Source organism: Scheffersomyces xylosifermentans, assembly GCF_036884685.1.
Source record: "Scheffersomyces xylosifermentans strain CBS 12540 chromosome Unknown RJT20scaffold_3, whole genome shotgun sequence".
NCBI lineage: Eukaryota > Fungi > Ascomycota > Pichiomycetes > Serinales > Debaryomycetaceae > Scheffersomyces > Scheffersomyces xylosifermentans.
Genome location: NW_027042941.1, coordinates 129,442 through 157,282, shown reverse-complemented (window position 1 = coordinate 157,282; position 27,841 = coordinate 129,442). Strand labels below are relative to the sequence as shown.

General features: G+C 40.3%; 11 protein-coding genes across 11 annotated transcripts; 8 read left to right on the top strand and 3 right to left on the bottom strand. All coding sequences in view use genetic code 12, as the record gives it.

Moving 5' to 3' along the window:
- Positions 1-1,090: 1,090 nt before the first annotated feature.
- Positions 1,091-1,525, top strand: RJT20DRAFT_133961 (uncharacterized protein; the record flags this gene model as incomplete). Its single annotated transcript, XM_064918262.1, has 1 exon — positions 1,091-1,525. One exon carries the CDS (start codon positions 1,091-1,093, stop codon positions 1,523-1,525), a length of 435 nt encoding a protein of 144 aa, XP_064774722.1.
- A 681-nt stretch (positions 1,526-2,206) lies between these two features.
- On the top strand, positions 2,207-2,748 carry RJT20DRAFT_1244 (uncharacterized protein; the record flags this gene model as incomplete). Its single annotated transcript, XM_064916232.1, has 3 exons — positions 2,207-2,422; positions 2,550-2,617; positions 2,652-2,748. 3 exons carry the CDS (start codon positions 2,207-2,209, stop codon positions 2,746-2,748), a joined length of 381 nt encoding a protein of 126 aa, XP_064774721.1.
- An 870-nt stretch (positions 2,749-3,618) lies between these two features.
- Positions 3,619-4,020, top strand: RJT20DRAFT_1243 (uncharacterized protein; the record flags this gene model as incomplete). Its single annotated transcript, XM_064916199.1, has 1 exon — positions 3,619-4,020. One exon carries the CDS (start codon positions 3,619-3,621, stop codon positions 4,018-4,020), a length of 402 nt encoding a protein of 133 aa, XP_064774720.1.
- A 495-nt stretch (positions 4,021-4,515) lies between these two features.
- On the top strand, positions 4,516-4,917 carry RJT20DRAFT_1242 (uncharacterized protein; the record flags this gene model as incomplete). The annotated part of the gene is made up of 1 exon (XM_064916172.1): positions 4,516-4,917. The coding sequence occupies one exon, from the start codon at positions 4,516-4,518 to the stop codon at positions 4,915-4,917; it is 402 nt and encodes a 133-aa protein (XP_064774719.1).
- Positions 4,918-5,065: 148 nt separating this feature from the next.
- RJT20DRAFT_33313 (histone demethylase) lies at positions 5,066-8,218 on the bottom strand. Its single transcript, XM_064919724.1, has one exon. It carries the CDS (start codon positions 7,779-7,781, stop codon positions 5,214-5,216), a length of 2,568 nt encoding a protein of 855 aa, XP_064774718.1. The 5' UTR covers positions 7,782-8,218; the 3' UTR covers positions 5,066-5,213.
- A 1,439-nt stretch (positions 8,219-9,657) lies between these two features.
- Positions 9,658-10,491, top strand: PRO3 (pyrroline-5-carboxylate reductase; the record flags this gene model as incomplete). The annotated part of the gene is made up of 1 exon (XM_064921553.1): positions 9,658-10,491. One exon carries the CDS (start codon positions 9,658-9,660, stop codon positions 10,489-10,491), a length of 834 nt encoding a protein of 277 aa, XP_064774717.1.
- Positions 10,492-10,686: 195 nt separating this feature from the next.
- RJT20DRAFT_126656 (uncharacterized protein) lies at positions 10,687-11,378 on the bottom strand. The gene has a single exon (XM_064916792.1). It carries the CDS (start codon positions 11,254-11,256, stop codon positions 10,792-10,794), a length of 465 nt encoding a protein of 154 aa, XP_064774716.1. The 5' UTR covers positions 11,257-11,378; the 3' UTR covers positions 10,687-10,791.
- A 473-nt stretch (positions 11,379-11,851) lies between these two features.
- SUB2 (ATP-dependent RNA helicase) lies at positions 11,852-14,091 on the top strand. Its single transcript, XM_064916791.1, has 2 exons — positions 11,852-12,213; positions 12,772-14,091. Exons 1-2 carry the CDS (start codon positions 11,991-11,993, stop codon positions 13,848-13,850), a joined length of 1,302 nt encoding a protein of 433 aa, XP_064774715.1. The 5' UTR covers positions 11,852-11,990; the 3' UTR covers positions 13,851-14,091.
- A 54-nt stretch (positions 14,092-14,145) lies between these two features.
- Positions 14,146-15,114, bottom strand: RJT20DRAFT_1237 (uncharacterized protein; the record flags this gene model as incomplete). The annotated part of the gene is made up of 1 exon (XM_064916016.1): positions 14,146-15,114. One exon carries the CDS (start codon positions 15,112-15,114, stop codon positions 14,146-14,148), a length of 969 nt encoding a protein of 322 aa, XP_064774714.1.
- Positions 15,115-18,496: 3,382 nt separating this feature from the next.
- Positions 18,497-20,053, top strand: RJT20DRAFT_133954 (Hyphally regulated cell wall protein N-terminal-domain-containing protein; the record flags this gene model as incomplete). The annotated part of the gene is made up of 1 exon (XM_064918261.1): positions 18,497-20,053. One exon carries the CDS (start codon positions 18,497-18,499, stop codon positions 20,051-20,053), a length of 1,557 nt encoding a protein of 518 aa, XP_064774713.1.
- A 3,614-nt stretch (positions 20,054-23,667) lies between these two features.
- Positions 23,668-27,841, top strand: RJT20DRAFT_33274 (Hyphally regulated cell wall protein N-terminal-domain-containing protein). The gene is made up of 3 exons (XM_064919722.1): positions 23,668-26,514; positions 26,591-27,621; positions 27,728-27,841. Exons 1-3 carry the CDS (start codon positions 23,763-23,765, stop codon positions 27,737-27,739), a joined length of 3,795 nt encoding a protein of 1,264 aa, XP_064774712.1. The 5' UTR covers positions 23,668-23,762; the 3' UTR covers positions 27,740-27,841.

The following is a 27,841-nucleotide window of genomic DNA, read 5'->3' as shown; positions in this document are numbered from 1 at the left end:
ATCGAAGTTCCATAGAGTCGTGACTCGTATTTTCACTTCTATTTCCTCAAGAGTTTGGCAAAGCCACGCGATAAGGTGATATGGATTCCAAGTTCGGCTATATGCACAGTTGAATAGCCGATTGCGCTCCTGTTAAAGAAGCTTCTAATTTAAAGTTCCAGACATGGGGTGACCAATAGTGAGAGTATTGGCCACCTGTTCTTTACCTATTCATAAATGTACCTTTTGCGGGCCGAAGCGGTTGGGCCTCTTGCGAGAATGGCATGGGAATCAACGCCACATCCTTATCTGGGCAGTACGGCAGTGATATAGCGGTCAGTGTTCCATGGAATCCCTGGAAATGTGTGTGAAGTGATATGAGTTTTTACAAGAGTTGACTTCGATTACAACCTTGACTTTGGGACTAATTGCATACATGATAGATACCGTGTCAAATTTATAAAATCAATTGTGCAACTACATTTTTTTGAAGGTTCCCATAATCAAGAAAATATTGCTACAAAATACTTCCTGATAAAGCGCCCAAACGGTTTATTTTTTTTTATCTAAAGCCAATTCTATGATAGTGCACTAGTTCACTTAAATTTTTTGCTCTTTTGAAACATAAGAAAGCCTTAGACTCCCGACCCCATTGGATTTTGGGAAGAAATAAAGTAGTTGAGTAGTTACTTGATCTTGACAACTCGTACAGGAGTATGGAGACCGTGAATGTAGTGAACCCCTCGCACTAGTTTATGTGTAGTATCTAAAGCGCTCGTGGCATATGATTGATATTGAAAGAGGAAGACCTCTCGAATACTAGTTACAGACGGAAAATAGTAGAAGCAGATGGTAAAAGGTCCGAACACGGCTTCGGATTCCAAAAGAATTGGCTTAAAATGAGCCATTGATCACTCGCATGTCTTCATCGTTCCAATTCTCTAAAAGAATAACAGGTAGATACTGGTAGTTCAATATATGGCACCTGTATATGACTTGCCCATTAATTATGTTTGAAAATATTAGGAGGCATTAGATTCCAAGCAGCACCGCTTTTAAGAATATATAGAACAGCCAATAGAATATTTGCATTAGAGGAAGTTTGTATAGTATGGTAAGTGCAAATTACGTTGAAGGAGAGTTACAATCCATTAAACAGGAACTTCAAGAAATGAGGGTTGCAATTCAGTCCTTGGCAGCATCAGTAAAAGATAATAAGCTAGCTGATCCTAGCAAGAAGACGAAGAAAAACGATACTGAGGATAGTGTCGATACGAAGTATACAGATGACTTAGAGAGCGTGACCGAAAAGAGCCAAGTCCACGTAAAAGAACCTATCAAAAATAATGGGATATTCGTTGCCTTCTTTATCGTGCTTTCAATGGTTGCAGTTGCTGTTTCGATAATATTCTTAGTCGATTTTGGCATACCGACAATAGCGATTGTGTGGAAGTACTACAGAGAGAAGCATATGGCATGGGTCACTAAGCAAGTTCGGCAGTGGAAGGAAAATGACTGGGCCACGAATAGTGGAAGCAGTCGTTAAGGAGACTTCTCCTTTTTACAGGGCCAGCAAATTATCCACTCCTTAAGAATAAACGTAGGGCACTTCCACGATGGCTGAATATTGGCGGGGTCACTATTTGCGTGAAGTAGAAGAGTTCATAATCGTGTTCTTGCACTCACTATATTACGGAGGAGACTCCAATACATCACTAGTTAGTAAATTTTCAAATGTTTCGTGGACCCCCTAAAGAACTCCACCCCAATAGAATATCTCTGTTATGTGGATGGGTTTGCTTTTATGGGGTAGAAGACTTAGCCCTTGGACTATTTACTTCGAACAATTAAATTAATACTGTCATTACTTAGAGTTACTGAACATTCCGCCATTGTATAACCTTTACAATAGACGATATATCCTACACTTTTTAAATGTAATATCTCTAGATTAAGATCCTCCATGAATTCAATCAATAAGCACTGAAAGGATTATCCATTCACAGAGTCCATGAATAGTCCATTGTCCTGTGCTCTATCCGTGAGGCATGTCTGTTCTATGTCCGGCAGGTCACCCTAAGCCATTCCATAGATATTAGTCCATCCGGATTAGCAACAGAGGGGATTTGGATGGGCAACACAAGTAGTGGTTAGTTTGAAATTTTTACTGTATTCACAGTCTATAAAGCTATTCGTAGAGATACTACTATACATAAACACACAGACAATGGACCAAGACGAAAAGAAGCAAAAGGAATCAAGGGAGACTTCTTCAGTGGGGGGAAGTGACGCTAACATCACACGACAATTAGAGTCAATTCAAGAGGACATTCAACAAATTAAGGCTGACATCCTGAAACTTGTAATGACAAAAAATAGTGTTAACGAGGGCTCGAAGAAAGGCGACGAGAGCGATGTCAACATTGCGGGGCTTGCTATAGGAGTTTCATTAATGCTTCTTTTTTTAATTGGGGGGGGTTGTTTTTTGTTAGTAATTATGCCTCCATTGGGGAAAAAGGCGATCCAGTTGTCTGAAAGACTTGAACACTACTTGAATTTGTATTGACCAGTACTGTACTACTTCTGGAGGTTTGGTCATCAGAAAGAAGGGAGAAGACAACGGAGAAGGAAGTTTGAAGTTGGTTGTGTCCATTCTACAAGCAGTTCTACAGATCCCAATTATACACAATGGACCATAGCGAAAAGGAAATCTTGGAGTCCAAGGAAATCCTTAAGATGTCGGAGGAAAGAGACGCCAACATAATATGACAAATACAACAAGTCGAGGTGGCTATTCATCGAATGAGAGCTGATATCCAAGCTCTTGCAAAATCAGCGGAAGCCATTGAAGGTCGGTTAAGTTACGTTAATAGTCAGAGCAAAGGTGAGGAAATTGGGTATCAGAATTATAGCTCCAGGAGAATGAGGTCTAATGTACCGTTTTGTTGGCTCTTAAACTACTTTTCGTAATACCTGTTGTAGCAGGAGTATACTTTGGTAGTAGATGAGATTCATACTTCATTTATTTACTGTCATTTTTCATTACTTAATATATTTTGATTACTCGACAAGCAATGGCAGCTAGGACTCATTGTAACTATTTAATTGATAGTCTACAATCCAAGGACACAGAAACAGACTAATGTCTTCTGCTCCACGTCCCATGCCGTGTGGCAAAACGCTGTATCACTCCATTTGATCGTTATTTAGGATATGAAGTCCAACTAGTGGATTAATCTGTATGGCTCGAAGAATCTTAAAATGGCACATCGATATGTACCGAAAGGCTTTCGTTACAATCATAGCTACATATTGGTCAGCTCTCTCGCTAGATATAGAATATAATTAACTACATTTTTTTGTATATTTGACTCCCCAGTTTTATTAAATGAATAGACCTCCCCTTATCTTTATAACTCTTTTCTATAACCACCCACAACTGTTATCTTGAACCATTTGGTCCATGCAACCCAACAATTTCATATGACTACAAACTCCCTAGATTAACTGATGACATATACAGGACGTAAGAAGATATTCAAAAGGTGACGATTGGAGGATAATGTCTATAGTGACCAAATTGATGTGATTTCTTTCGAGTCCAATCAATAAAGAGACTCATACTACATTTCACACACAATGGATGACAAAAAGAATCAAGTCGAATCAGGAGAGAAAACGGAAGACGAAGAAATCTTGCGACAATTAAAGTCGATTGAAGAGGCTGTTCAACAAATGAGAGCTGATATCCATACGCTCGTGTTATCAATAGGAGGAGTACAAGAGAAGGCAGAAGAAAAAGGTAAGGAAGCAGCTGATAACCCGAAGCTTGCAATCTCAGGAGAAGGTACCCCAGAGAATCCTAATAAAACGGTTAAGAAACCAGAGAGGAATCTGCCTCTAATGGACGTCTTTATTAGTTTCCTTGGGTTGATTTTGATGCTAGTACTCTTTATAGTTTTTGGAATGCCTTTCTTTTTGATGATTTTCCGGTGGGCTCTCCGAATTCAAGACCTATTAAATTTAAACATGGGCATTTAGAATCTATGTAATTAACTAGATAGCTAGTGGAAACTCCTTCCTTGTGCTTTTGGAGAATTCCGCAGAGAAAGGAACCAATTACTTGTGCGATTGGTAGCAGATAATGCTTCGTGGTTTATAGCTTCTACAAATTAACTTAACAAGATGGATGTACTTCCCTCCCCCACATAAAAGCTACCCTATCATCAACATAGTTATGCACACTACAATAGTATATGCATGGCTTCAATGATATAAACTCAGAAAAGTCAACCAAACCGAGGCTTAGATTGCGAAAGGAACATTATGGGGGGTATCGATAGACTACTCCAACCGGGTACAACATAGATACCAAAGCTTCCCTCCACTAGGGACTAGAGTACTATGGTGTAGGTATATCGATATTCATTGTGCAGGAGATTATCATGGAATTAAGGGGTATAATTAGAGCCGTATGAAAAAAATAATAGTAATAGTAATAGTAGTAGTGCAGTTATTCGTAAAGTTAGTGGCAGAATGGACGATATAAGTGATATAAAATTAGTGGAACGGACTCCGCTTGTAGACCAAGAGGAGAGCAATGAATATTCCAGATGGGAAGGTCCTTCTAGAGAGGCAGAGATTATTGAGCTATTAAAACTTAAGGTCCAAGCACTTGAAATCTCGATGGAGGTTGCAAAGAAGGAGTTAAGGGAAGTGCTAGATTATAAGCCATATTCGAATGATATTGAGGTGAACAGTGGGAAAAGGGATACACCAGGGGCCAATGAAAAAAGCTTACGTCAATTGCTCAATTTGGTTGTGTTCATATTGGGCTTTAGCTTCTTTTGCATTCTCATTGGAGTCATTATTATTGGAGCAATGGGGTTCTTTATGTGGTTTGTAAGATTTTTGGGAGTAGAGGATTTCTTTTCCTAGGCAAATAATGTCAGTAGTGAAGAGATAACTCTGACACGTTCTAATAGTTGGCATCTTTCAGGAAGTACTCCGTTGCCAAGATATCTGGAGTTTTATGTGTACAGTTTGAAGTTGAATACTGATTAGCATTGCTTGAATAGTTGTTGCAAAAGAACTAACTACAGTATGGTTAAAGGGACGATTCTTACTTAATCAGATAGTATGTTTGGAGTCCCTGGAGTACCCATATGGTTACTATTGAAATTGAAGAATATAGATCATTTATTTCAACATATATCCAATAAAAACAAAGTCGATTACAATGACAACTCACTAAGATTTCTCTTTGTAGCCTTTATTATTTCTTTTAATTGAGATGGATAGGCCTCGAATAAGAGAATAGATCCTTCGGGAATCCCATTACACAGTGTTCCATAGTTTTTGAGACAACATTGCAAACACAATCTGATGGCACTCTTTTCATTCAATTGCTTCATGTGTGATTTGTGCTGTACAGCTGTCATCTTTCCAGTCATTTTCTGACTTCTGTGCTTGGTGGTTGGCACCCTAGGAAAGTCCTCCGGTTCTTCTTTTACGGCAGCCTTCTCCGGCAATTCCTGTAATCGTCTTGACTTACGTCTCTTTCGGTCTCCCTCTCCTTTGTTTTCCTGGACCTCTGCGGACGCCGACCTCTTTGCAGCAGAGATCAACTGGTCATACTGTGCCATCATGCAATTCTTAGCCTTCTCGTCCGCTTCTTCGTCCGAGTCAACCTCCTCATTCTGGGAATCCTTGCTTTCACTTAATTGTGCCATCTTTTTCGAAGATTCTAAGTTGGCCATCTGATCAAGGTTTACACGTGCTTCTGAGTATGGCTGAGTGTCATATGGAGACGAGTCAGGGGTGAGTAATTGTTGAATTGTGATTCTCTTTATTGGTTCTTGCTTTACTGTTATCAGGTGCTCGATAACTCTCGGCTTCTCTACCAATGGAATATCTGGGGGCGGTGTAGAGGGCTCTTCAACTTGAAATCTGTGAGTTTTGTTATTAATGACGCAATATTGGTAGGATAAATGGGTCTTACAGACGTCACACAAATCTTCCTCTTCTTCATTCTTTGCTTCCGACTCGTCAAAAGCACCAACTTGCTCATCCTCGAACTTTCTAGGCTTGTATTTCTTAGGTTTATATTCCTGCTTGAACTTTGACTTGTCAAGTGTTGAAAGGAAGTCGTTCTGTTGAGAAACAAATCTTTCAAAACATTCCAAACTTCTCTTGACTAGATCTATTTGTGTTGAGTTTATACTTCCTCTTTGTTTGTTAAAGCTCTTTAGTATATTCTCTATTAATTGGAAATGATTGAAAACGTTTTCTTTTCCAATCAATTTGTAGTCATTAATGGATCTTTCACCATACTCGAGCCAACAATTCATGGTAAAGTTCACAGCCTCATTGAAGTTAAACCCAGAGTTAAAGCCCGAATGGTATACTTTGGGATAGGTTATTACAAATTCGTTGGGATTCTGATCAGCGTAGACACATCGTATACCATTTTCGATTAGTTTCATTGGAGATAATAAAGTTACCAACTGGTGCAATAAATCAGGCTGCCGTTTAAATAAATCAGGTGCTGAGTCTTTCATCAAGTCTTCAAATTGCTGAGCTTGTGATGAGGGGATTCCGTACCACTTCTTTGTAGCCCCAAAGTGGCAATAATTTGCAGACAACGTATAGTGATCTTCAACATGCCAGCAGAATGTAGACAACAAAGAACCAATGTAGATCCAGGGAACAGTCATACCTGATATGGACGTGTTGATATAGTTGAGTAAAGAGCCCTTTGCGAAAGGAAGTTTTGTGAGATTGAAGGGGTGATTTATGTAATACTGTGTCGTGGGGTCATTTGCATTTATTCCTGGAGTGTTCAACATGGGAAACCCACTGATTTCTCCTGGTTTCAAATTGTGTATGTCAGCACCATATTTCACCTCCAAGTCAGATTTCTGCGCCTCTACGAATTCCCAGAACTTCTTCTCTATTATATCGACTGTAAGTGGTTCATCGTTGTTATACTTTTTGACAAATTTGTGTTCAAAGTCCTGACAAAGTTGATAGAATTGTCGAATACTGTACTTCACATCTACCTCTTCCTCAAACCCATATTCACCGGTACCTATAAGACATTTATCGCAGTACCAATTGGTAGACGGTATTGTCTTCAACGGTATTGGAAGGCAGTCCATATGAAAGGGGTTGTCGCAGTTATCACAGAGTAAAGTCCTTGAGGGCCTATCGTGTTTTCCACACACCAAGCAATTATCATAATCGTCCTCCAGGTCGCTCTCAGGAAATTGGTAGTTTGAATTGTTCTGGTTGATATAATTAGCATATGAGCGAACGTTCGCATCGTATTCACTCTCGAGCTGTGTCGATTGTGGGGAGATACCAAATGATTGATTCACAGATGCCCACTTCTCCTTGTTCATATTATCAAAGCCGCCTAATTTATCTACTGCTACGAAGAGATCATAGTAGTAAACTTTGACTCTTTTAGTAGTATTAAGACTGACGTTTGCTCTGAAGAACAATTTGAGCGTCCTCTTTCTTCGCATCTTGAGGAATCTGTTGATGTTATCTCGGAAGAAATTTCGAGATCTTGTTGCTAAACCCAAGTCGCTCAATTTTTGCAATCTTGTATGAAACTTGAACTCCGGAGAAATCAGGAATTGTGGTTGCCAGTTCTCAGGAGGTACAATCTTGACAATTCCGTATTCTGCGCCCAAAGCAGCTATATCTTCACGCGAGAGGTATGAAATAGGATCATCAAACTCCTCCTCTGTCGGATGAAGCACCGGACAGGGTGTTAGCAAGCTTTTATCGAACATTTTGGCTTTTGTCAAAGAAATGAATTTTTCGAAAAATCAGCAATGTATTTCAAGATTTAATCCGAAATTTTACTATGAGCACCTAGCAATTGATGTAGATATTCTGAATCTCCAGACGTAAGCGACAAACTTCGTACCAATATCAGCGTCTTTCGGCTATCTGGGTGTACGAAATCGTCAAACTCCAGTAAAAGCCGATGTCACTCCGTACGGTTCCAACTGCGATTCTCACTCTAAAAGAGCTAATTCAGCCTGTACAAGAAGACAGCAAAAGGGTGTAGGTAGCTACGAGTTGAGGGTTGATTTCCAAGTGTACCTTGGAGTAATTGAGTTCCGGTGCAACTTACGAACTTATTTGAGTCAAATCCTGTGACTATGAACAAGACTTCTGGGTGAAAGACAATGTTGCACGGAGTTATTCAAGAAAGTTGAACGGTTTTACAATTCTCATTAGAAAAGGTTTAACGAATTGGTGAAATTACAGGTGTGAGAGATCCGAGGAATGCATCATCACGTGATATACTTAGACTTCCGAAAGCGGAAAAGGGACGATTTGAGGGAGGAAAGTCCCAAAAGAGAGGAAGAGGTGGGGAGCAGGCCAGTAGGTGTAGAGAGAGTAGGTGGTAGATAGTAGATGGGTAGAGGGCTTGGATGTCGGAGTTGTTATAGCGTGGGAGTGAGAGAAAGTGTGTGTGTGTCTCTGTGTGTGTAAGAGAGACGGATGAAAAGACCGGGAGAGATGATGTTCATTATTCTTTTATACGTTCAAGAACCGAAAAGCGGAGAAAAATAGTGGGTGTGTAGTTGTAATGGGAGTTAAATGAAAAAATGTGTAGTTCATTAGAGGGTGGTTGTCGAAAATAACGTCGTACCATTTTTTTATGAACAAAAGTTAAAATTGCTAAAGTATGCCAACGATGCTATCAACTCGGCTCGGAATAGGATCCGAATGGAAGAGATGGGATCCATGTTGCGGCACGGGTGTTTTTTCAATATAACCTGATTTTTTATATAGGTAGATAGGATTGAGGTTGGTAGTGTTTATTTTTGGAGAATTAAGTGGAGCATCTGGCCCTAATTCGGATTAGATGGATATACTTTGTATTGAGTTGGGTCGAGTTGGTAAAGAAATCGCTGTATTTGTTCAAAAAGTGGGTATAATCAGGAGAATTTTTGTATAATTTCCAGCCAGCACATCTTTCTCTTACTAGCTATTATTTCTAAATATTAAACATATTAAGTAAATTCTATTAATCTCGTTGCGAAGTGTAGTAAACTATCCAAATTGAAGATAATTTAGCAAATATGTTACATTAATTGCAAGAAATGACAATCACATTGAATTCATGCGAAAATATATAGAAGAAACACCAAATTAGAAGAACTCTAATTAGAAGAATTCTCTAATTTAATTATTCTCCCAATTTTGAGTTTCTATATCACTGTATAGTCACCATGTTACTACTAAACTACAACTACAATCTTCTAAAAAAATTGCCATCACCATCTATCTCGCTAAGAGTCACTCCATACTATCTTTCTAGCATCCCACCAAAGCACTCCCCACTTTCCATCAACTGGTCTGGTCGCACACACACACACACTCCTCTCTCTCTCTCACATCCCCAAATCAGCAATGACAGTGACTAATCGAATACTCCTTCACATAACCACCACACCCAAAACGGAACTCGCTAGCGACCTTGGACAGACTGAAAAATTTATATAAGGAACCCCAGAGTCATAGATCTGACCACATATATGGATTCAACAAAGGCTGCAAAAACCATTGAAATCAAGCAAGACATTGGAAACGAGCCGAGGTTTACTCTGAATTCTTTTATACACAGAAAAATCTAGATTTTAAAATATAACAATGGCTTTGAAAGACTATACTATCACTGTTTTGGGATGCGGAGTCATGGGAACAGCCGTATCTTCTGCCATTCTCAAGGCCAAGTTCGACCCTTACCCAGCCAAAATCTACGCTTGTAATACCTCCGAGGCTGCAGCTGGTCTTGCGCTTTCTGCATTGAAAAGCGATATCGTAGAGCACTCTTTCACCTTGGAAGGTAACAGAAAGGCCGTTGCAGAAGCCGACATCATCCTCTTAGCTTGTAAGCCATTCATGTACCAGACTATCTATGATGAGGTCAAGGAGTCATTGAATGGCAAACAGTTGCTTATTTCGTTGTTAGCCGGTGTTACCATCGAAGAGTTGACAATTTTCACACCCTATGTCGCTAAGGTTATGACCAACACTCCAGCCAGATTTGGTTGTGGAACAGCAGCCATTTCGTTCTCCAAGGAGGCAGAAGCCGAATACGACGAGTTGGTATTGAAATTAATCGGAACGGTCGGTGAAGCCTTCAAGATTCCTGAGAAAAACATGGATGCTGCCACTTCGTTGATCGGATCGGGTCCAGCTTTCTGTTTGTTGATGATGGAGTCGTTGATCGACGGTGGTGTCAGAATGGGATTACCATTCGAAGTCGCCAAATTATCTGCTGCCAAAGTCATGGAGGGAACTGCCAGAATGGTTCTTGAAACTGGCGACCATCCTGCTGCTTTAAAGAGTATGGTTTGTACACCAGGTGGTACTACCATTGGTGGTTTGTTGAAGATGGAAGATGCTGGAGTCAGGGCTGGTATTGCTAGAGGTGTTGAAGAGGCTGCTATAATTTCGGCCAGTTTTGCCAAAAAGAAATAGACAACATCAAGCTTATTGTTGAAGACTTGTTGTATATAATTAATTTATTGTTAATGCATATTATTGGATGGAGTATTTCAAGCATATGACTACTTGACACAGATTGTATAAGCGGCTGTCACCTACTCAAAGGTATCGCCTTTTTTTGAAATTCAGCTGCAAATGGAGTGAAGTTACTACAGCAACATATTGAGTTCAACAGCTATTCTATGATATTGATGTCTATTTTATGATATTAACGAATCTATGTACAAGTATTCATCTTTACCGTAATGCAAAGCTCAATGTCTCCCCAATGAACTACTGGATTTCCTTTTTCTTTTGAGAAAGATAGTAATCGGTTAATGCATTCAAATCTTGCTGGTTAATCTGTATGTTTGATTTTTCCAAACAATCCTTTAACTTGGTCAAGTGGTCTCTGATGTCTTTATCAGTAAGCATCTTCATCATCTGTGTTAAGGAAGGTGGTTTTCCAGCAGTTTGGATACCTTTGTTGACTAACAATGTCTGAAAGCCGTCCAAAAGCTGCGACAACTCTGGGTTATTCTTTAATGTCTCGGCGAACTGTTTCACTCTAGCAGCTTGTTCCTCGGAGAACTCCCCTGGCTTGTTACCTCTGTTGAAAATTTTGGTTGTGAAAGAAGTAGAGAAAGCCCTGCGATTAAAAGAGGATGTTAAAATACGGGGAGCAGCATTCAAGTAACCAGAACAGATGCCAACCTGCCTGGTAACATGGGGAGCAGAAGTGACTAACAAACGGAGCATTTTGAAAGTTATTGGCCTTGTTACAGTTGCTGCTAAAGGATTTCTTGGTGGCCAAATGGAGATTGATGTTATAGTAGGGCAATGTCGCTCTGGTGTCGCCAATGTCGCTATATAAACGCAGTGGTTCCGGATCCGGAAAAATAGGTAACTTTCGCCGAGGTCGTGCGGTAACCAGAATAATTCAGTTGATAGGCTCGGTGTCGGTTGCTATGGGTGAGATAATCTCATTTTGCAGCTAATGATGGTATGGATTATGTTGATATAGTGCATTGGAAGTCAATGGTACTAAGATTACTTCACTTGTTGATGTAGTGATAGGAAGTCCAAAGTTCTAAGTTGACTTCACAGAACCTTGGAGGAGCTGTATTCCACAAAAAAAAGACATCATTCCTCCCATACTAATCTCTTAATAGTACTCAACACTCATCAACATCTCTCTACGCTTACCCCACTGGTCATACATACATCTCAAACAAGCTAACGACTCATATATCATGGTAGCGCCTACTCCACCGCCAAACTCCAAAAAACCAGCAATATCGCAACATCCAATCTCAATAAAATGTCAGCTTAAAATGTCGCCAAGTCGTCATGTCGTCGGTACGCCCACGACTGGAAAATTTCGATGAAACAGGAAATATCAAAGTTGAACAACGTCTTCATTGATGTGTTGTTCTTGTCTTTTATCCCTTCAACCACGTCTGTATTAACCCCCCCGCACACGTAGTATCACCATGTCGCACGAAGGACAAGAGGAATTATTGGACTACTCGGACTCCGAGGAAATTGCCGTCCCAACAACCACTCAAACCGAGGGCGCAGATGCCTCCAACGACAAGGAAGCTGACAAAAAAGGCTCTTACGTCGGTATCCACGCCACCGGTTTCAGAGACTTCTTATTAAAGCCAGAATTGCTCAGAGCCATTGGAGACTGTGGTTTTGAACATCCTTCTGAAGGTTCGTATTCATAAATAACCAAAAAATCCCAAAGGGAGTGAAACTTCACTAAACAAAGATAAGAAATGGATGAGCTGATTGGACCACTGGGAGATAAATCTAGTTATTCTTGCAGAGAATAACGAAAGAACCACCGGGAAAAGTCTAGAATACTACAATACTTCATCTGTCGATGAATTGAACGCCTTTTTGTTCAAAAAGAGTACTAAATACCAAAGTTTTAACTTGGTAGTAAGCGAATAGGCACCTTTGAAGTTCAGTGACCTCATGAAAAGGAAATTCAAAGCCTATCTCAAATCCAGAAGCACCTACACGAATGTGCAAACTAATGTGCAAACTAAGGTATGCAAGGCTTTCAGGAATATTCACCATTTCAGATAGCTTGTCTCGCATAGAATCGTCTAGAGCTTCTCAGGAACCAGAGAGGTATTGTAGAGACTTTATTACAGCAAATCCTATTTCCATGAAGTAGTGAACTGTCGTCAGAATACCATCATTTCTTATCCCTTGAGTGAGATTTCATCATATTTCGTTAAAACAATAACTAACCCTATATAGTTCAACAAGTCTGTATTCCACAATCGATCTTAGGTACCGACGTTTTATGTCAGGCCAAGTCTGGTTTAGGTAAGACTGCGGTCTTCGTCTTGTCTACTTTACAACAATTGGATCCTGTTCCAGGTGAGATCTCTACCTTGGTTATCTGTCACACTAGAGAGTTGGCTTACCAAATTCGTAACGAATACGCCAGATTCTCTAAGTACATGCCAGATGTCAAGACGGAAGTATTCTACGGTGGAACTCCAATCAAGAGAGACATCGAGAAGTTGAAGAGCAAGGACACTTGTCCCCACATCGTAGTCGCTACCCCAGGTAGATTACACGCTTTAGTAAATGAGAAGGCCATCCGTTTATCCAACGTCAAGTCTTTCGTTATTGATGAGTGTGATAAAGTCTTGGAGTCTATCGACATGAGAAGAGACGTCCAGGACATTTTCCGTAACACTCCTCACCAAAAGCAAGTTATGATGTTCTCTGCCACCTTGTCTCAGGAGATTCGTCCAATCTGTAAGAAGTTCATGCAAAACCCATTGGAAATTTACGTCGATGACGAGGCTAAGTTGACATTGCACGGTTTGCAACAGTACTACATCAAGTTAGATGAAAAGGAGAAGAACAGGAAGTTATCTGACTTATTGGATTCTTTGGAATTCAACCAAGTCATTATTTTTGTGAAGTCCACTCAAAGAGCCAATGAGTTGAACAAATTATTGTGCGCTTGTAACTTCCCATCTATTGCTGTTCACTCTGGATTGCCACAGGAGGAGAGAATTGAGAGATACAAGTCTTTCAAGGAGTTTAACAAGCGTATCTGTGTCTCTACTGATGTTTTTGGTAGAGGTATTGATATCGAAAGAATCAACTTGGCTATCAACTATGATTTACCAAACGAAGCTGACCAGTACTTGCACAGAGTCGGTAGAGCTGGTAGATTTGGTACCAAGGGTTTGGCCATTTCCTTAGTCTCCAACAAGGAGGACGAAGAGGTTTTGGAGAAAATTCAATCCAGATTTGATGTTAAGGTTACTGAATTCCCAGAGGAAGGTGTTGACCCATCTACTTACATGAACACTTAAACGGGTGTTAGGAGTTCTTGTAATGGCAGCAGATGACACATTTTCACTTGAAACTATACAATTACCTCTGTATACTATTAGTTGCCCATAAGCAGATATCGAGACTCTAGCTAGTAATTTATAAAAAAGTTTTTTTATGTAATTCAGTAAGTATAGTTTACCTGTAGATAAAGTTGCTGCAAAATTCCTCCAAAGGGAGTACAGACGGCTACAATACACTACAATAACGTTAAAACCATTCAATTTTTCTCTAATTGACTAATGGCCCTATATGATTAGAGGATATAGCCGGAGTCTATAAATATTTACTGTATTTCTGGCAAGTGGAGTCGATAAGACGGTAGACGTACTCCAAGTCATCTTTGGGCACCAAGAACCACTCTACGTGGATATTATAGTCCTTTTTGAAAGGAGGATCACCGTTCTTCCTCTTGGCTGCCTTCTTGGCCTCCTTGGAGGCACATCCCGTGCAGTAAACGTCTCCCTTGCCATACTTGCGATGTAATGTTCTGTGGATTTCCTGTTCACTCAAATCGAGATTGTGGGAACAATAAAATCCATTGCTACGGAATGACTTGAACCGGGTCACCAGTGGACTGGCATCTTCAGAGTTGTTGAGCGACAATTTCTTAAACAATTTCAAAATGCCAGAGGGACTAGGTTGTGAGGCAGGAGTTTCATCCAAGGTGGGTGCAAATGGAGATGAGCCGACTCGATCTACTGTTTTTGGTCCACCCAGAAAATTAGGATAGACACATGTTAATTCATGGTGGCACTTACTCTGCCATTGTTTCAAACGCCTATCTACGGTTTGAGTGGTCATTCCTATCTTAAGCAACATGTAGTGGGATTTAGCAGAATTAAACGTCTGCCAATCATCCTTGTTCTTAGCATCGGGCAAGTTTTTCACCTTGAGCCACAGTTTTTCGTTTCTGCCCTTGGGGTTCAAGAGCCGAGTCATAGTGTAGATGTATATGAAGCCTGCCTTTGACTGGGCGGTGTGTCCTGCTTCATAATGGGCGATTGGCAATGTGGGGTTCTTTTGCGCTGGTTTAAGTCCGAGTGGTGTGGGAGCCTGTGGTGATTTAGGGGTGGTTGTCTTTATAATAGTTATTGGTTGTTTGGGGTTACGAGGCGGGTTAGGGGGAGGTTTGGATTTGGGCTGTGGTTGAAGGGCTCTCTGGTTTTCATGGAAATGGCAGAAGCCGTTCAAGGAGTCCAATTTGCAGCGTTGGCCCCGAGAGGTTATGCCCTGGCATTGCATGAGATGGAGGATATAGACGAGGAAGTAGTTGCAAAAAAGAACTTGAAGGAAGCACTGAGGCTAGCAACAATAGTCAAATAAAATAATCGGCACTAATAATAATTATGACAATACAAGATTTTGCCAGTGCTACAATAACAGTGGGAGTGAGTAAACAACTGTTGGTGAGACCCTGGACGAAATGAGCGTGGTGAATGGGGAGCGAGTGTGAGTATAGATAATATATTGAGCGGGTAGAAAGAAGTTGAACAAATGAAATAAAGAAAGAAACAAAGAAAGGAAGAAGAAGAAGAAGAAGGAATGAACAAGATTCAACACAACAAAGTTCAACAAAATTCAATTGAAGTATATGCAATAACATGTACGGCAAAAGCACGACAATAACAACAACAAAATAATAATAATAACAAAAGAAAATAAATATCAAAATAACAGCTATGAAAAATTGATAGGGTAAGCTCAATCGCGACATAAATGAGTAACTCCGACACGATTACAGAACACTTCAAAGAACTAACATTGAACGATTGTGATAACAGCACTGAATAATACTATTGTTGACATGTCATGACGCTCAACATGGTCTACTAAATTTAAACCTCAGGGATATAGTCATTTAATAATAGACTTGGATTCACAGTCACACTCAGAAACGGCATGTTATATGAAATCCGTGTTTGGACTATCAGGATGCTCCAGAAGATCAAAATCTTCACATGCAGCACACGTCCATATGTTTTATTTTGTCAAAACAATGTTGTTGCATTTTGGTAATCTGATGATCATTCTCAGTAGAAGCACGTAAACCAAAGCTATCTATGTTAGAGAGTACACCACACCTGCGAAGTACCTCTGAATGCCACTTCAAATGGCTACAGATACTCCAGCCCCATAGTAGAAGTTTCCATCAACCAAAAGCTATTCAAATGGACGGATACGACATTCTGATTTGAGGGGTACTGCACAAAAAACTTCTTTTAAATGTCGTACACTCATCAACAGTCTTTCTAATGCGTCACGCAGGCCCTTCTTGTACTACAAACTAATGGACCCTGAAAGTAAAAATTTCCCCTGGTCGTGATAGTACATCCTGGCATTCGATAATCAAATTGAGGTCTTCTTCTTACCCTCATGTATTTTCTTGCTCTGAACTGTTATCAAGACTGTATTATATGATAACCTTGCGCATTTGAACGGATTTCAGTGGGTGGATCAAATGGCTTCGTTTAAGGAATCCAAAGGAGTCTTCTATGGAATAGAGCAGCCCTCAAGTGATTGCTACACAGAATGCTCCTTCATTTTCGCTGCCTATAAGATAAAAAGACAAGAAACGAAATCTTATGAATTCAGATTGATGATTAATGCAGGGATACTTGGTCCTTAATCATTCTCTGGGGAAGAAAGACACCATATACATGTGTCCATGGAGACAAGGACGTCAACAAAAGGGAAGATAACACTATTCTGGCACGTTTTTCAGCTACCAACCTTTCTACTTCTTGAGAAAGAGGACTCCTTGCGAAGTCCACTATCTACACACGAAGAAGAGAAGAAGGTGAAGGACTGGAGGGGGCCTTGCGTAGCATCATGATTTAATTTTTTCGTGAATGCTCTATAGAAAGTCTTGAATTGAGTCTGTAGATATACTGGCTCGATTTCTAAGGAATATATTCGCGCACACCAGCAATACCTGAGACGTTAAATAAGATCTTATAAGCTCTAAAGAGTTTAGTTGATAGGCGATGTTGCAAATGTAAAAAAAATAGCAATGAACAAAGTAAGCGAATGAAGACGTCATGCCTTCTTTCATAAGCGAATCTACCCATTTATTTTAAATCTCTTCCATAAGTTCTTCTTAGGAGACTTATTTTTAATGCAACTACACAACTTTAGAGCATCCTTATATGCACGAGGAATTAACCCATTGTTTGAAATTCTTGGCATCGGCGATTTGTCCTGGTTGTCTGTCTTCACTTCGCGAAGAAATAGACCAAAAGTTTCTCATTCCCTCATGCCATAAAGAGCTTTAAGAGCATCTTTCCCAAAAACCGAATACTCACCAAAGCTAGCTGGAAGAATGGCAAAAAGGGAACAGAACAATAGACGCGAGTTACTTCTCTATATGAAATTCGAAGGCTTGCCAAGGAGAAGGATTAAGGTCCAATAGAAGTCTAATTACTTGTCTTTGTCAAATTTACGCAAGAAAATTGTAGAGATCGGATAGAACAATAGTTCTCATTGCTTGATTTATTCATTATTCGACAATGCCACGTATGAACTGCATGGGGAATGCCGCAATCTTCCTAAATAATAAATTCTCGTAAAAAAAGACAACCCTGAATTGCGTTGGTATCGCCTAACATGCATATAATATTTTTAAGACGCGCATATGAAGTTGATTTCCACATTACTTCTTTAAACTGGAAAGACTTTTCATATTGCAAAAGCTCTTTTGGGCTAGTAATTGTACGAGACAAAGATCCAAACTGTCATTAGCTTAGAGTTGGAAGTTTCAAAATAGGGGCAAGGTTGCTTGGAGAATAGTTATTCGTCTATCTATGAATCGAAATGTAAAATGTGAACGCCTTTTCTGTTTTATTTACTATGAACAGTGCAGAGCCAAAACACGTCTTTTACTTAGTGCATAGGAGATATATATGCATTGGTTGTGTCAAATCTTCTTCCAATTTGATGTAGCTTTCCCATATTTTTAAAGCAAATGGAAGGAAATCGTTATTTTTTTAAAATATGTTACCAACCTTACGATGCTTGACTGAGAAGTGAAATACGAGTTGTTTTCGTCAATTCAATGCGACATCAGGAATTCAAGGTGAAATTAATATATAAGAAACTATATGACTATGTCTTTAACAAAGTGGCCTGTTATCATTATATCTGGAGTAGCAATAAGACTACCAACTGCACTTGTGCTGTTCAGGATAACTGAGGAGCATTTTTACTCATGCTCCATGGTACTTACTTTTTAATTCAACTCAAATTTTAGTTGAAAAATTGGATTTACGATTACTTGCAAGGCTTATCGTAAGAAGGCTAATAGCAGATCTCCATAAAAGAACAGATATTGAAGAATTTCGGAAAAGTTGGCCCACTAGAACATACTTAGATTTCATATAGTGAAACAGACATACTAAATGAGCGATCTGCGAAAACTTTAATGAAGGAGGCTTTTGCCTCAAAACATAAGTTTAACACTATTTACCATCCTTAGGGATAGTTGGCCCACTTAGTATTAGTTCGTTTCATTGAAGAATCGTATCATTGAGCACTTCGAATAATCTAAAATTCTCGAAGATATAAATATATGCAAATGGAACGAAATGCAAACAAACTTCAATCTAGTTAATCACCAAAATCAAGCAAAATGAAGGTTACCTTTAGACAAGCAGTAGCTTCATTACTTCTTTTATCATCGGCTCTTGCCGACGTAGTTATTAGCCAAAACACCATTGTTAGTAGTGGCGACACGTTAATTAACGATAACTTTTTTGTTAACAGTGGAGTGTTCTACTCAATTGACAGAGGAATGACCCATAATTGGTATAAAGATATTACAATTAATGGTAAGCTCTATGTTACTAACAGGGATATTAAAACCGGTATGACCATTGATGTATGTGGCACTACAGGTCAAATTACCAACAATGGTTGGATTGTTTTAGATGATGGAAATGCTACATCAGCTCCAACTTTTGACTGGTATGGAGGTTCGTTTACAAATTACGGTCTGGTTTGGTTTGCAGGTATTGGTAACACAGGTGGATCTACATTTGCTATTCAACCTGCTGGACCTTTCAATAATAATGGTACCATCAGTCTTTATCAATACAACAGTAGATCGGGTGGAACATCTCACCTTGGTTTAGATGACCATGTTATCACCAACACCGGAACTGTCTGCATCTATCAAAACATTTTCTTCCAAGGCTCCAGTGTTATTGGAGATGGTGGTTGTTGGGATGTTGGTCTCAATTCTAATTTCTGGGCCACAAATGTCAATACAAGAACGATGCTGGAAGGTCAACTTATCTACCTTAGTACGAGCTCCTCCAGTTTAAGAATCGATTCGTATCCTCCTAATATTCCAATTCATGTTGCTGGATGGGGTAACAATAATGTTATTGGACTTAGTACAGTGATTAACAGCTTCACTTACGATGGTAATAGCTTGTACATTACCAGTGGTGGTTACACCTACAATCTTGTTATTGGACCAGGCTACAACCCTTCCTTAATGAGTGTTGGATCTGCAAATTACGGAAGTGGTGTAGGTACAATTGGAAAGGCTGGTATCATGTATTCTGGCCCACCTCCACAAGTCGGTAGACCATCTCAATGTCACGCTTGTCCTCCTCCTCCTCACGCTCCTTCTGATACCTCAGTTCCTAACCCAACCAACGTTGCTACGTCTTCCTGGACTGGAACTTTTACTACCTCTACTACTATCCTTGCCCCTGCTGGTGGAACTGACACAGTTGTTGTTGAGGTTCCAACAACTTCTAATGCTCAACAAACCAAGACCAAAACTTGGACTGGTACTAAGACCAAGACAGTCACCAAAACTGCAACCCCAGGTGGAACTGACACGGTCATAATTGAAATTCCAAGTCCAACCACTAATGCCCCTACAACGACCACCCCAACAACCGCCCCAACAACCACCATTGCAGCCAGCTCATGCTCTCCTGCAACAGTGACAGTAACAAATTCTGTCAGTGTTCCAGTGACGGTAACAGCCACAGTCAGTGTTCCAGTGACAGTCACTGTAACTACAGGTTTTATCACATACACAACAAATGTTAAGTGCAGTGTTGCATCCGTAACAGTTACTAGTGTCAGCACTATGACAAGTCAGGCTACCGTCCCAACTACAGTTGTTGTAACAACAACTAAAGCAGCTCCCCTCAGATTCTTCTTGTAAGGATCCCAAAATTATGATTACAAATCCTATCTCATGAACTAGGTAATTTGAAAATTGATCATAGTCACTTGCCCAGATTCACAGAAAGACATTTATTGGTCTTTTCGTCTGGGATTATTTTAATTTTTAAATTGGCGATGTGTCAATTAAATTGGGCATTCTAGAGATTCAGAACATTCAGAATAATATTCTACTTATATCTTTTAAAGTTTCTAATTCTTATTGTAGCAGCAAGTTCAATAAAAGTTATTTTGTTTTGACGGTATACTTCAAATTCAACGAACAGTAAATGCTTCTTCAACAATTAAATAGCTTTATTCGCATTAGAAAGTTTATGTATGTACCCTTTTGTGGCTTGGTGGTAACAAATCACTAGGCATATTAGACATGTACATGTATGTACAAACAGTACTTGACTTTGGATCATTTGCTTACAATGCGCCGATCCTATTTTGCAAGATCGTTACACCAATTTACAAATGCAAAAATAGCTGCATCTCCTAATATAGTTAACAGACCATTAAATGTATTTTCAATTAAAAATCTATCAAACAATGGTTGTTTGGTGCATCGTAGATTGTTTTCGTAAAAATCTTTTTTTAAAAAAACAATATTGCCAATCGCGAAGGATTCTCAGCAACCAAAACAGAAATAGATTAGCTTAGGCATTATTGGAGCTCTTGGGCCCTTCGCAAAAATTTCATACTTTCTATTGCTGCGTTCACTTAATAGGAGAATAACTTCATTTTCCTAGAACTTACAAAACCCGTCAAGGGTGGCCACCACATTGATAATTTGTATTGCCTGATCATTAGGATCATGCATTTTTATGCACCAGTTCCTTCTGGAGAAGAAACCTCCTCTGTAAGGCCAGCGTGAATACGCCTAAGATATGTGCAATTTATGTTATAACTACTAAACATATTCCATGATATGATGTTTATGGTTTCTATTGACTCAAAATGTAATATAACTATTGGGATAACATAAGACTTCAACAAGCGATATCAATGACTAGTTCAATATTGGTAGTATGCGGGATTTTCCGGGTCAAATACACATTTATAAAGAGAACTTCTCTCTTTTCTCTGACAGAACGATTTGTGAGACAACTTCTCCATACACGGCAAATGGTGAAGTGGTGAAGGGCGTCAGCACCTACTTAATAGAATATTGCCCAACATCTGCAAACTCAACGGCCATTATATACAGATTTCAATGTGATGGATGTTCGAAAGATATGCATATGAGCCACAACATAGAATCCTCTGGTCAACCGTTGTGGTTGCGACTAGTTTTTTCTATGCGTGCATTGCTGCAAAAGATGGCAAAATTTTGGGCTGGATAGTGCATCTTTTACTTGCAAAACTGAAAACGGTCAACGTCGTCACTTTAGGTGTCTACTATTTACAATGGAAAATTTATTCCCTTTCCGAATACGAAGACCAAGTGTTCATGAGTTTGAAGGAGAATATTTTTCCGTGCTCACACTTTCCCGCCTAAAACCGTTATTTTTAGAATAATATCTTCATTGTCCTTTCACTTTGCTCTGAATATAAGAAAGCACGCGAGAAAATATACCAAATTATCGACATGATTGATATATTATACATGAAATCTTTTTCTTTTTTTTCGATTATTAATATCCTGAAGGCTTCACATTGATTCATAGAAATACATCTTTATTCTGCTCTTGATGGTTTCTTTGTCAACAAAATACATTCAAGAGTACTCTCTTTTACCGCAACAAATCTCAATGCAGCTTTGAAGCATTTCTCAGAATCTTCCGATGTCGACGCATCATGAAAAATATTCAATATTTTATTTTCAGAGGAGATTACCAGTTTTGCCTACATGCGCTAAAAGCCCTCAACATAAGTCTAGCAGATTTTTAATGATTCTTCTATCCGTAGGTTAGATTCGTGAACCAAGCTATATTGTTTTTGCATCCAAATGCTCGATCTCACGTTAGTACTGGAATCGTTGAACCAGCTTATTGCTTTAGTATTATCTCACATTTTATAACAAATAAGTGGAGTTTGTTTGGAGTAAAACCTTACTACTTCGCTTCCCCAAACCAGGAAAGTATAAGTCGTAGAACATCATTGGAAATCTTCAAAGTATTGGGTTCCTAGTATCCCTTTCAATATGTTTGATTAGCCGTGGTGATAGATAATTTAAAAGTCTGCGAAGTTTTTCTTTCAACTCAAACAGCCATTCCTCTTATTAAACTTTATCTATGATTACGAATGAAGGAAGGCTTGTACCTGACATAGATGTAAACTCACCATTTAGTTAAGGATGCAAATTCTACATTGGGTCTACGTTGAGTAGGTACAGTGTTGATCATTTCCCCCTAAATTGTACATTCTGAGGAAACTTCCAATTGTATTAAGAATAAGAAAAATGGAAGCAAGGTTTTCTTTGATTTCCAACTCAATTTAATCTTCTGTATAGAGAAAAAGCGATTTCTTATCTACGGAATAATGCTGAGACAATATTGAATAGCTTTTGAAGATGTAGCCTCCGTTGTCGGGACAAGAGCTTTTGTGAAACTCATCGAAAGATTGTTCTCTTGTGAATGTTGGAATTTAGGATATAAGCATACCTGTAAGATTACCTGGGTGTGCACACTGTGCTGCAAGATACACACTAAACAAAGTACAGCAAGATATGTTTTGAATATCACCCAAGGAAAAAAAGGGTTCAAATTGACGAGAAAATTAGGCGAGACAGAAAGTTCAGATGAAAATCAGCTCATGACTGACATAAAATTTTGTGGGCAAAATGTGAACTTTTTTGCATGTCCTTAGGCGGTTTCACATTTTGTCGAGTCTCTGCTTCTTGTCTATAGTACCATGATACAAGTGATGAACAGGTTGCTTTCGTAGGTATTTGTCAAAGACACCTTGTTGAATATGGAAGAATCAACTTGCCACGATGCCTTTATATTCGTGCGAAATATTTTTTGCCTTCTTTTTTAATGTTGTGCGCTGAGAATATTATTTAGATCTTCGCGTATGCATCTGACTATGATGTTCTTTACTTATATGCCGGAACATAGACCTTACCAAGAACTTCGTTTAGTGGTGAAGTGCGTTTGCTGTTAGATTGGCCAAGTTATGTCAAACATATCATTGACACTTTCTTGGAAACAAGGTCAATATTTTATGGATCCATAACTACAATACTTGTGGTAATCATACATGTCCGATTTCACCTAGCACTCAAAGGGATGCCCACAATAAGGATGGCAACAAAGATTATATACTGAAGAGATGAAGATTGAGATCTCAACATCTCATAGCCTGCCTTTACGAAGATGCAGAAGTGGTCTGCACCTTAAAGCCAAACTTACTATAAAAAGGTGGCTTAGCATGAATGGTAAAACATATGTACCAGCTGCAAATAGTTGGCCCACTAAAACATTAGATATTTCTTGAAAGAACCTAAGTTGTGGCAACAAGTTCAGAGTATGATTTGCGTATTAAACCAATTTATTCTAAAAAATTAGGCTCATGATATCATTTAACGAAAGCGTTATATCTTCAATTTTCCAGCTTCAGAAATAATTGGCCCATTAGAAATGATTCTTTAAGTTGCTCTGGTATCGAATCTACGTTTTCAAAAACTGATGAAGATATAAATATATGCAATTGTACGAAATACGGAAATTTTGGCTATGTCTTAACACAGCAATATCAATATTATGAAGATACCACTTAAACTGGTAATATCTTCCCTACTACTATTATCGTCGGCGTTTGCCGCCGATTTAGTAATTAGTCAAAATACTATTGCTAGCTCTGGCGATACGACACTCAATCAAAATCTTGTAGTTAACAGCGGTGTCTTTTATTCGATTGATACCGGAACGACTCATGTTTTCCAACAAAATCTCAATATTGATGGTAGTCTTTATATTACCAACAGAAATAGAGCGAGTGGAATGACTTGTGATGTTAGTGGCACTACAAATGTTGTAGTCAATAATGGATGGATAGTTCTAAATGACGGAAATGCCACATCAGAATCCACTTTTGACTGGTACGGTGGATCGTTTCAAAACAACGGCATGGTATGGTTCGCAGGTATTGGTAGTACTGGTGGATCTACCTTTGCCATTCAACCTTATGGGTCATTTATCAATTCTGGTACCATAATTCTTTACCAATATAGTGCCAGATCTGGTGCAACATCTCACATTGGTATAGATGGCTCCACTATCACTAATAATGGTACTATCTGTATTTATCAAGATATATTATACCAATCCACTAATGTTAATGGAAATGGGTGTTGGGATGTTGGTCTCAATTCTAACTTGTGGTCCACCAATGTTAATACAAGATCGATGCTGGAAGGTCAACTTATCTACCTTAGTACCAACTCCTCCACTTACAGAATCGATACGTATCCTCCTAAAATTCCAATTCATGTTGCTGGATGGGGTAATAATAATTTAATCGGACTTAGTACCACCATTAATAGTTTTTCATACGACGGAAACAACTTATATATCACAAGTGGTCTGTACACTTATACCATAGTGATTGGTCCAGGCTATGATCCTTCCTTAATGAGCATAGGCCCAGCAAATTATGGAGCTGGAATTGGTACTATTGCAAATGCTGGTCTCTTGTATTCTGGCGCACCTCCACAATCCGGCAGACCATCCCAATGTAATGATTGTCCTCCTCCTCCTTCTCCTCCTACTGCAATTCCAAATCCAACCACTACAATTACATCAACCTGGGCTGGATCAAGCACCACTTCAACAACAATCACTGACACTGTAGGAGGAACTGACACGGTCATCATCGACGTTCCAAGTAAATCTTCAAGCGCACCTACAAGTGCTTCTGAATCTACAAGCGCACCTACAAGTGCTTCTGAATCTACAAGCGCACCTACAAGTGCTTCTGAATCTACAAGCGCAACTACAAGTGCTTCTGAATCTACAAGCGCTTTTGAATCTGCAAGTACATCCCAAACAGAGTCAGAAACTGACAACCCCAATGAGATTACAATTACTTCCACATGGACGGGTACTGTCACTGAGACGTATGTAGTATGGGACACAGTTTACAGTGTTACAACCGTCATAATAGCTGTACCTGCTGACAGCAGCGCCGTTGAAACATCTAATACAGAGACGGATGAAGACAGTGTTTGGATTTGGTCTACACACACTGATGTGTTTACTGAGGTACACACTCAGGTAGAAACTGTTGGTGAGATTGTTTATGTCACAGTTTGGGCAACTGAAACTGATTCTGCCTCTTCCAGTTTAGAAAGTTCTAGTTCCGATCCAACCTTAAGTTCCGATCCTATTTCAAGTGATCTGTCCTCAACACTAGACTCTACCGTTAGTAATGCCTCTAGCAATACTTCCAGTGGTGCATCTAGTTCTTCTACCTCTAGTGATGCCTATAGTGATTCATCAAGCGCCGCATCCAGTGATGCTTCTACTTCTGCTGCTTCTAGTGTTGCTTCTAGCTCTGATTCTAGCTCTGTTGCTTCTAGTACTGAATCAAGTTCTGCTGCTTCTAGTGATGCTTCCAGTTCTGTTCCACCTAGCGCTGCTCCCAGTGGTGCTTCTAACTCTGCTGCTTCAAGTTCTACTGCTTCCAGTGATGCTTCTAGCTCTGTTCCATCTAGTGCTGCTTCCAGTGAAGCTTCTAGCTCTGCTGCTTCCAGCGTTGAATCAAGCTCTGCTGCTTCTAGTGCTGCTGCTGCCAGTGGTGCTTCTAGCTCTGTTCCATCTAGTGCTGCTTCCAGTGAAGCTTCTAGCTCTGTTCCATCTAGCGCCGCTTCCAGTGAAGCTTCTAGCTCTGCTGCTTCCAGCGTTGAATCAAGCTCTGCTGCTTCTAGTGCTGCTTCCAGTGGTGCTTCTAGCTCTGTTCCATCTAGTGCTGCTTCCAGTGGTGCTTCTAGCTCTGTTCCATCTAGCGCTACTTCCAGTGAAGCTACTAGCTCTGCTGCTTCCAGCGTTGAATCAAGCTCTGCTGCTTCTAGTGCTGCTGCTTCCAGTGGTGCGTCTAGCTCTGTTCCATCTAGCGCCGCTTCCAGTGAAGCTTCTAGCTCTGTTCCATCTAGCGCTGCTTCCAGTGAAGCTTCTAGCTCTGCTGCTTCCAGCGTTGAATCAAGCTCTGCTGCTTCTAGTGGAGCTTCTAGCTCTGTTCCCTCTAGTGTTGCTTCCAGTGATGCTTCTAGCTCTGCTGCTTCTAGTACTGCTGCTTCCAGTAGTGCTTCTAGCTCTGTTCCATCTAGCTCTGCTTCCAGCATTGAATCAAGCTCTGCTGCTTCTAGTGCTGCTTCCAGTGGTGCTTCTAGCTCTGCTGCTTCCAGTGGTGCTTCTAGCTCTGTTCCATCTAGTGCTGCTTCCAGTGAAGCTTCTAGCTCTGCTGCTTCCAGCGTTGAATCAAGCTCTGCTGCTTCTAGTGCTGCTGCTTCCAGTGGTGCTTCTAGCTCTGTTCCATCTAGCGCCGCTTCCAGTGAAGCTTCTAGCTCTGCTGCTTCCAGCGCTGCTTCCAGTGGTGCTTCTAGCTCTGTTCCATCTAGTGCTGCTTCCAGTGAAGCTTCTAGCTCTGCTGCTTCCAGCGTTGAATCAAGCTCTGCTGCTTCTAGTGATGCTTCTAGCTCTGTTCCATCTAGCGCCGCTTCCAGTGGTGCTTCTAGCTCTGTTCCATCTAGCGCCGCTTCCAGTGAAGCTTCTAGCTCTGCTGCTTCCAGTGGTGCTTCTAGCTCTGCTGCTTCCAGCGTTGAATCAAGCTCTGCTGCTTCTAGTGCTGCTGCTTCTAGTGATGCTTCTAGCTCTGTTCCATCTAGTGCTGCTTCCAGTGAAGCTTCTAGCTCTGCTGCTTCCAGCGTTGAATCAAGCTCTGCTGCTTCTAGTGCTGCTGCTGCCAGTGGTGCTTCTAGCTCTGTTCCATCTAGCGCCGCTTCCAGTGAAGCTTCTAGCTCTGCTGCTTCCAGCGTTGAATCAAGCTCTGCTGCTTCTAGTGCTGCTTCCAGTGGTGCTTCTAGCTCTGTTCCATCTAGCGCTGCTTCCAGTGAAGCTTCTAGCTCTGCTGCTTCCAGCGTTGAATCAAGCTCTGCTGCTTCTAGTGGAGCTTCTAGCTCTGTTCCCTCTAGTGTTGCTTCCAGTGATGCTTCTAGCTCTGCTGCTTCTAGTACTGCTGCTTCCAGTAGTGCTTCTAGCTCTGTTCCATCTAGCTCTGCTTCCAGCATTGAATCAAGCTCTGCTGCTTCTAGTGCTGCTTCCAGTGGTGCTTCTAGCTCTGCTGCTTCTAGTGCTGCTGCTTCCAGTGGTGCTTCTAGCTCTGCTGCTTCCAGCGTTGAATCAAGCTCTGCTGCTTCTAGTGCTGCTGCTTCTAGTGATGCTTCTAGTTCTGTTCCATCTAGCGCCGCTTCCAGTGGTGCTTCTAGCTCTGTTCCATCTAGCGCCGCTTCCAGTGAAGCTTCTAGCTCTGCTGCTTCCAGCGTTGAATCAAGCTCTGCTGCTTCTAGTGCTGCTGCTGCCAGTGGTGCTTCTAGCTCTGTTCCATCTAGTGCTGCTTCCAGTGGTGCTTCTAGCTCTGTTCCATCTAGCGCTACTTCCAGTGAAGCTACTAGCTCTGCTGCTTCCAGCGTTGAATCAAGCTCTGCTGCTTCTAGTGCTGCTGCTTCCAGTGGTGCTTCTAGCTCTGTTCCATCTAGCGCCGCTTCCAGTGAAGCTTCTAGCTCTGCTGCTTCCAGCGTTGAATCAAGCTCTGCTGCTTCTAGTGCTGCTTCCAGTGGTGCTTC